The 9,417-nt window shown below is 38.3% G+C and overlaps 1 protein-coding gene and 1 pseudogene across 1 annotated transcript; both read right to left on the bottom strand.

The window, feature by feature from the left end:
• Positions 1-5,012: 5,012 nt before the first annotated feature.
• Positions 5,013-6,406, bottom strand: LOC125473875 (annotated as a pseudogene).
• A 926-nt stretch (positions 6,407-7,332) lies between these two features.
• LOC103958314 (2-alkenal reductase (NADP(+)-dependent)-like) lies at positions 7,333-8,994 on the bottom strand. The gene is made up of 5 exons (XM_009370568.2): positions 8,678-8,994; positions 8,303-8,480; positions 7,988-8,154; positions 7,821-7,903; positions 7,333-7,749 (listed from the first exon to the last, which is right to left on the bottom strand). Exons 1-5 carry the CDS (start codon positions 8,912-8,914, stop codon positions 7,371-7,373), a joined length of 1,044 nt encoding a protein of 347 aa, XP_009368843.2. The 5' UTR covers positions 8,915-8,994; the 3' UTR covers positions 7,333-7,370.
• Between the last annotated feature and the right edge of the window lie 423 nt (positions 8,995-9,417).

Here is a 9,417-nt window from a genome sequence, read left to right as displayed (position 1 = left end):
ATGACCGAATCCGACACCGACGATTCGTGAACTTCGCAGAACTAGCAGTCTTGTCTTCAGGCTCGAGAATCCAAAGGCCGAGATTTGTTCCTTTCTCGATCGTAGTCGTAAGATAACTCAACGCAACATCAACAAATTTTACTCCTCGGCCGACGAGTTGGCACGCCCCGCATTCAACCGAAGGACGTAGTTAGCTTATTAGTTACTTGGCCTGCGCACCACGTAAACTTTGTAATTTTTAGAGTCAACACTCTTATAGAGAAAAATAAGTTTTTTTATTGCTAAATGATGATTTTGAAGTTTTGAATCCTCCAACCAAGGTATGAATCAATTTATGAATTTTTTGTTCGTTTGATTTCAATTTTTTAGAGTTTAGAAGTTATTTTACTGTAATTTTTTTCAAAAGAGGATTTGACACTGCTTCTCCGTAGAGGAATTTATAGTACATTACTCCTTCGATTGAGAAGATTGAACTAATTAATTAAGTTTATAGAATAATTTTTTGCGATTTAAAAGGTTGAGGGGTTGTGTCACAACTTGTAGTATTTTTATAACCTTTTATAACCCCATACCTGATGGATTGAGCAGGTAGTAAAGTGGGAACAGTATGGATGTTGTTGGAGTGAGCCCTCGTCCCGTCTACCTGAAATTTAAGAATTCTGATTCTCCTATGAATATATAGTCTTCTCCCTTCTTCTTGCTCAAGCTCTTCAAGCCATGGTCACAGATGTAAGTAAACATTCTGCCTGAAGGACTTACAATTCTTTCGAATTTCGAAATGTGTATTTGTTTGTTAATGTTTTTGTCAAGTTTGTTTATTCTTTGTGTTCTTGGTTCAGTGTTTGACTAGGATTATAGGATTGATGAGAACTGAACTCAGTTTGTTATCTGCAAATGTGGGTTAGACTAGTTGGTCGGGGCAGTGCGTCCACCTCCTTGTACCTAAGTTCAAATCTCCTTCGCGTATTATAGTAGTTTAAGATAAATGGTTTGCTTCTGGCTCTGGTTTTGGTCACAGGCTCACTGTTGCTGTTATTGGAATCGGTTTTGTTGAAAAAAATTATTATTTCTGGCTTAAGAAAGAAAAACTGGAGACATGCATGCTTGCTCTGTATGAGTTCAATTTCAAAAAGGAAGAAGAATAAGAAAATAGTGTAATTAATCAATCTTAAGACTTAGTTTTAAAGAAATGGTGTTCAATATTCATCTGTCAGCTTGAAGAGATCATGATTGGAGCTTTTAATTGCCAAAATTCAATGGTTCTATAACTTAACTCAGGAGAGACCAACAATTATGGATCTAATAGGCAGTACACTAGTTTGCATTGATGTACTAAACTCGGGAGAGACCAACAGTTATGGAACCAATAAGCAGTACACATCTAGCTATACTAATCGCAGAAATAGTATTTGTCACGCCTCGATCCCGACATATGTCCAGGATTGACACGTGACGTCACCAAATACTCGTCTCTAACATACCCCGCCTCCGGAAAAAGGTAAGACATAACTTAAGATCCGACTGCACAATTATTCTTCGTAAACTTTATGGTTGCATCTAACATCCTCGTTAGACTGCCTACGTACCCTAAATAGGGATCAAGCCACTCGTAGTTCATTACTTCAGTACATTCGAATATTCATCACATAAGTCGTTATGTCCCAACAAAATATCACAATGAATATCATGCAATCTTTCAAAGAACAAACGACGAAGCACAATCATATTCTCTCGCCATATTTATCAACAAGTCAGTCATAACAATAACAATGATATCCAACATAATAATCCCACAAGACGAATAACATTTCCACTTCATCCATCACATAAATCGTCACGTTCCCACATAAAATCACATTTCATAGCGTGTAACATATTAAAGAATTAACAAAGCACAACATTATTCTCCAGAAATATTAATCAACTAAAATAATCATAATAACAACACTCATATCCAACGTCACTCCACAATCCCGTCAATTAATCAATTCGTGAATCAAGATGTACAATCTTAGCATTAATTACGTTCATCAAGCAATGCGATAACAAAACATTTCACGAATTAACCAAGAAACTCTATATAATTCCCCACTTGGATTATGAGTAATAAACATGGTAATTCTAATTTATTTTCACAATATCTATTGTGGGTAGTTCCCATCCACTCGAATTTAGGATTCTAAGATCACCTTACGGAATGAACAAGAGCAAGGATTACGGACCACTCAACGGAATCCAACAACATCGGGTTCTGGACCACTCAACGGAACCAAAATATCAAGCGGTTTCTCATAATCTACCTAGACCTGTCATATGTAAAGTCAATGCCTACATTATGGGATTGGTGCACTGGCAAATCAGGCATTCAGATAAGCTGCGAGGCTCGGGTGAGTGACAATAATATAAGCATGTGATACAATAATAAAACCAGCCATCAATCAAAATTTATAAACCTTTAATATAAATCATTCATAAGAAATCAATACCAAACTTTTGAAAACTCTGAGGGAGTCACCCAGACATCCAACGGTTTGCCTGGAACAATCACAACATCTCACAACCATATTATCATACACACAATGAAAAGTAGGGTTAGAGCGATACAGTTCGGCCGAAGTCTACATGTTTGAAGCTATCTCAATTCAAACTCAATGAAACCCAAGGTGGATACGATCCCGGACCATCACTCAACGGAATCGCGAAGTAAGGGAGATTCCGGACCATCACTCAACGGAATCCGAGTGGATACGATTCCGGACCATCACTTAACAGAATCGCGGAGTGGAGTATGAAGGATTCCAGACCATCACTCAACGGAATCGTAGAGTGGAGTAGGAAGGATTCCGGAATCGCAGAGTGGAGTAGGAAGGATTTCGGACCATCACTCAACGGAATCCAAACTAGGATACGATTCCAGACCATCACTCAACGGAATCGCGGAGTACAATGCATAACAACCAATCAATGAAACAACACATGAATCAAGTTACTCAAGTTATAAAGGCTCAACGAAACAAGAAATGAAATAATGAAACGAGGGATGAAACACGTTTCGAAGCAACAAACCCCATGACAATGGGTTAACGATCCATCACTAGCCTTCACCTTTCATCAAATCAAGCCAATCATACAAAACAAACCATATTTCCAATATGCACGTCAAATCCCACTTCATAAAACTACCTCAATGGCTAAATATTAAAATTAACAATTTATAGGAAACATAATTATAAAACCATTTCATATTCACATATATTAAATTCACTCACATTTTATCATATCATACCATCTATGCAAATCAACCACCTTTCAAATATGCACGTCAAAACACATGTCACGATCATCATCAATACACAAGCCAAATCATGTTTAATAAACATAGGTCTATGGCTAAATATATACATACATATATATATATATATAATCACATTATAAAACCAAGTCATATTCACAAATGATACCAATATAAGAAATCAAGGTAATAACCATATCACATATGTTCAAGTCACTCTCTAACCAATGTAGGCCACTAGACTTCACTTAAGTCTCCGATAGTACTAATTTTATTATTTAGAACGTATCGAGACATGTTGACCACAATTCAACTCTCGGTCAACGATGGGTCCACCACTCTATGTAATTCAATCTTAAAGATCCGCACATCGGATTTATGATCCATAACTTCCCATAGTCCACATTATGCTTCTAGAATAACATACTAAATTTCATTATGATCCAACGATCGGATTGTCATCAATCACACAATCAAGTGGCGGTCCAAATTGGTCACCATACCAAACAATTGAATTTTGGGAAACCGAGCTAGATATAGGTTCACCGGATCACTAGAAGGTATTTGGAACCTAGACAACACTCGTGAACAATCCCACGCACCGCCATACGTGGTGGTAGTCAAGATGGATGATTTAGAAACCCCGAATTTTCAACATTAACTAGATGTGCTCAAATTTTACGTGGTAGCTAGAGCTCAACAAGGGAAACACTTTTCACAACTAGGCCGATGATAATTTCTAACCGGAAACCATCCAAATTCACCGGAGAAAAACTGGATTTCTAGGGTTCTAAACATCCAACTCTAAAATGAATACGAAAACACAAACTAAGCATACCAACTTGAAGATTATGAAGAGTACATGAAGTTTCATACCTCCCTCGGAGGAAAGCGCTGCCGAAATCACCGGAAAAATGATAAAACCGCGGAAAAAGTTGTGGGCTTTGTGGCTTCGAACTGCAAAGATGGAAAAGAAATTGGGAAATCTAATACTACAAAGATGTAGGGTTCGTCAAAAGCTTTCCATGGACATCAAGATCACCCAAAACGGAGCTCGGATGAAGAAGATACAAGCGGGTCAAGTTTGTGGGTTAACGGGTCCAAGTCTCCCCTAAAACGGGTTAGTAGCAGCTCTCCCGTCCATTTTCAGAAACCTCCCCCTTTTCTGGAGGTTTCACTCCTATTTATAGCATTTTGGTAAAATTACCAAAATGCCACCAACTTCAAACAACTCTAACTTCTCCATTCTGACTCGAAATAAGATCCATTTACGCCTACGCGCTCATGGAATCGAACTCTACCTAACCAATTCAAGAGTTGACCAAAAAGGTCAAAAGAATTTGAAATGACTAAAGTACCCCTCACTTTGTTTTTCTCAAATTTGGAGAATTAACGAACTAGTTCCAATCAAATCTTCGAAATACGTCAAGAATAAAATAAAAAATAATTTTCGGGACGAGATATCACAGTATTGCCTAAAAATCCTAGTAACTGATGATAATCTGAAAGCTAACTTTGAAAAGCTAAGCACGATGTCGGGAGAGACCAACAGTTGTGGGTGTAAAAATAAATCCACATATTGAATTGGGATTATGGGGGTATATTAGGTAGTAAATTAGGGTTTAAAGACATATTAATAGTTTAGTTAAAAATCAAATAGGTGCAAAGATTATGTTGGGTGTCGAAATAGGGTACATGAGTTTAAATAAAATTTCTCTTTCCATATCTTTCTCTGATTTTTTGGATATTTCCATGTTAATACCTACAATCATATATATATATATATATATATATATGTATGTATGTATATTTTACCAATTTACCATATCTGGTAATGTTCAATACAATATTCTTCTAGTTGAAAAGCTGAAGGTTACTGTAATGTATTATACAGTTTACGTAATGATAAGTGTTCTCGAGTCATGCTTGATTAATTTCTCTGAATCAGGTTCTAGAATCGAACAATTTACAGGAGTTGAGCGTATTAACCATTTCTTCTGCTTGTGGATGATACTTCTGCCTCTCTTTGCCTCAAATTCCCTGCCAGCTTCCTTGTACATATTATACGAAAGAAGATGAATGCCACAGTCCGCTACTCCCGTACCAGCGAGCTTTTTCCAAATTTGGTCCCCAACTTCAACATTCCCATGAACTCTACACGCAGCCGGTCATGCGCCCCACGTGTTGGCGTTCCCTCTTCCTAGTCCTCCCATCTTGTCCTCTACAAACTTGTCAGCTTCCTCCTTGCCCGCTCTAGCCGAAAGGTCAACCATGCATGCGTAGTGCTCAATCCCGGGTTTAACTCCGTTAAGGTTTCCATTTGATCAAACAATTCAAGTCCCCTGTCAACCATTTGATCAAACAGTTCAAGTGATTTCCTTGCATCCCCAGTCATTGCAACTCCAGCGATCATACAGTTCAATACTCCAGCATCCTTATTAGGAATGCCCTAAAAACCCCGTAAAGCTGCTTCCACATATCCGCTATACGTGTACATATCAACGAGAGCAGTGGCCAATCTCGTGTTAAAATCAAGATTGCACCTTTTAGCATAGCAGTGCACCCACAGTCCTTATGTGACCGCACCGAGATATGAGCAGAAGTAGTGAGAAACAATAGCCGCTCAATAGGCATTGTGCCTGCTTCTTGCACTTGCCTAAGAAAGCACCTCTCTGAAGTTGCTCACCCGAGAACACGCAGCCATCATCGCACTCCACATATGGTGTTTCTCTCAGGCATTTCGTCAAACAACGCTGGGCATTCTCAACATCCCCTGTCTTCCCATACCCGCAACCCGTCAATCATTGGCGTCCACACCACCACATCCCTTTTAGGACTTCTATCAAACACCACCTTTGCAATTTATAAGTCATGGATAACGGCATAAAACTCGACCAGCGAGCTAAAGAACAAGAGTCGTCACCATACCCGAATTGAACTACATGACCATGAACTAATCGACCACTGAGCTTCAAATTTGGGCCGAGAATCGTGCACGCTTTCATCAACGGCGGAAAAAGTGTAGTTATTCGGAACACCCCCATAATTCAACATGTCCAAATAGCACGAAATGGCGGGAATCGGCAAATGCGACTGAACGTATCCTCTGATCATGGTGTTGTACATGAAGATGTTGCGGTGGTGATGGTGGTGCTCGAAAATTGAGCAAGCGTAGTAAAAGAAGCATCTTTGGAGGTTGCTGCGGAGGATAAAAGCGGCGCAATGGTGTATGGGTTTTCGGTAGACGGCATACGAGGATGTGAGCGTGGATTTACTTGAGCTGGTTTAGGGTTTTGAATTTTTGTGAGAGGGGAAACAAGGTCGTTGCCTCAGGTGGAGTTTGGACGTATGGGGGTGTATAACTTGATCGAACTGATCACGGCCGCCGGATTTGATGACTTTGTAAAGTCAACGTTATTTCAAAAGTAATTTTATTGTGAACACAGAAGTTTTTATAAAAAGTTGTGTTTAGAGAAAAAACACTTAAAAGTGCTTTTAGAAAAAATACATGGAAGTTATTTTTCAAAATTATATAACGTCTACTTTGTATAAAATATTTCTATAATCTATAAGTGTTTTTTAAGTTTTTTCTATTAAGCATAGCCTGAAATGTTTTTATTGTCAAAATGCACTTTTAACCCTTCTTAAAAAAATAACAAGTATCTTCGAATCCTATTACTTTTGCATACTTGGTTGGTTTGGCCCAAGAACAATGACTTTTTTTCTTAATGAACTACTCATATCCATGAAGAGAAAAATCAAACTTGATTGGAAAGGAACATATATGTTATCTTTTCTTTTCTTTTCTTTGGATTTTGGAGCTTGGACCAAGCAATTAGCTAAAAACCACTTAATCACCTGCTAATTGCTTAATAACTTCCACTTACAGTTCAGAAGTCCTAATCAAGCTTATATTATATGTTTATATTCCATCAATTTGAAGCCGAATGCAATTCAAAATTGGAGCTTATGTGGACTTTGTTCTGCTTGTTCCTATTTGTGCATTTACTTTTTGTTACTGCAGATAAAAGTAGTGCAGGTAAAACCAAACAACAATGAGAGATTTCATATCATATGTTCACTCATCTGCAACCTTAACCATTTTCTTTCCGGTGTTATGACCGCGAAAAAGTCCAATGAAAGCAGATGGAAAACTCTCCAAACCACACGAGATGTCTTCAACCACGTGCAAATTGCCCGTGCGAAGATGATCCACGGTGGTGGAGATGAAATCAGAGTACACATTCATGAGATCAGCTGCTAAAAACCCTTGGATCTTAATTCTCTTGTAAACAACGTCTAGCATATTTGGCGCAGCTCGCTTTTCTGCATTTGTGTACTCAGAAATCACGCCGCAGACAGCAACCCTACCGAAGGTGTTCATGTTCTCAACTGCTGCTTCCAGCATCTCAGCTCCCACATTGTCAAAATACATATCAATCCCATCCGGGAAGTACCTGAAGATCAAACACAATTTAGTATTAACCCGTATTTCGCTTCAAAACAATAGGATCAAAGAGAGGTTTACTTTTTGAGAGTTGACTTTAAATCAAGCTCTTCCTTGTAGTTGAAGGCATCATCGAATCCGAGCTTTCCCTTGAGCAATGCCACCTAAAAACAGAACATTCAGATCAATTTTCATGAACAGATTCCGATTGAACATAGCGTACTAAAAGAAAAGTTTTGTAAGGTCACCTTTTCTTTGCTTCCGGCACAGCCAACAACATAGCAACCGAAGAGTTTTGCATACTGTCCGACCAAATTTCCAACCGATCCAGAAGCTGCAGATACAAAAACTCTCTCCCCCTTTTTAGGCTTGCACACTTCAAAAAATCCCCCATATGCTGTAAGTCCACTAAAACCTGTAACCAAATCAATTCAATTGTCAACGAATTACGCGATTCAAGGACACCATGTGTCTCTATTTTTAAGGGTAAGAAGAGATAAACAGCAAAAATGTCTCGAGTCAATATTGGAGTATCAGTCGTCGTGACGATGAAGTAAAATTACCTAGAATTCCAACTTGATAAGAAAGTGGAAATCCCAAAGGGTCAAATTTCCTAAACATGGTCCCTTCTTTTAGAACAGTGTACTCTCCCCAACTGATGAGCCCCACAACCAAGTCATCCTTCTCAAACTCTGGATTCCCAGAAGCCACAACTTTTGCCACACCATAAGCATCAATTTCCTGCCATCATCATAATAAAATATTAAATATAATTATAAAAAGCTCAATTATTTTTGAAATGGGAGCTGCTATATTTGCACTTTAAAAGCATCATTCTGCACTTCAATAAATAAAACAAGAGGCGCAAGATGTTTGTTTAGGAGTGCTAATAATATTTTTCTTTACAAATTTTGTAATCCATATGCTTCTAAGCTTACTTCTCCTGGAGCGATGGCAGTTGCAAATCCTATGGCTTTCTGGGAGGAGCTGAAACTTTTCATGCGGTTGAGCTGGTACGGATCGATTGACACATAGAGATTTTTCACGATGACATCACTGGAACCAGGGGAAACTGATAGAGCAAGGGGTGAAGTTTTGAGCTCGAAGTCTGATTCTTTCGGTTCTCCGTCGTCGAGGGGGGATTTTATGCTAATGTACCTGTTGGTTACCTCCATTTTCAGCTGCCTCTTTATGCAGGCAAAGCTCAGTGGATATATATATATATATATATAGAGAGAGAGAGAGAGAGAGAGAGAGAGGGAGATGGAGATGGAGAGAGAGAGAGAGAGAGAGAGAGAGAGAGAGAAGTTCAAGAAGAGAGAGGCAAAGCTCACTAGAAAAATCAAATAGCCGGTCAGTTCACGACAAAACCGGAATCAAAATGTTATAAGAAGGCCCCACAAACGGTTGATTCTCTATCGCTAATAACATGCCAAAACAAAATACAAGCTGAAACCTCCGAATATATCTGATGATGGCCTTTTAACCAAAATAGTTTATTAGATTTGCATAATTTTTCATTTTGATCATTGAGATTTGAAATCAGTAGAAGTGATCCCTGAGTTTGTTCATCATTAATTATTTTGGTCATTCTTAAATAATTTTGTTAAATAATGACAAAAATACCCTCAATTTAATAAACAAATAGCCAAAATAATTTAACAAAAATTGAGGGTGT

This window comes from the organism of the source record quoted next, unplaced genomic scaffold (assembly GCF_019419815.1).
Source record: "Pyrus x bretschneideri cultivar Hongxiangsu unplaced genomic scaffold, Pyrus_bretschneideri_v1 Contig1, whole genome shotgun sequence".
NCBI lineage: Eukaryota > Viridiplantae > Streptophyta > Magnoliopsida > Rosales > Rosaceae > Pyrus > Pyrus x bretschneideri.
Note: the sequence above shows the minus strand (reverse complement) of the source record. Positions and strands in the feature narration are given on the sequence as shown.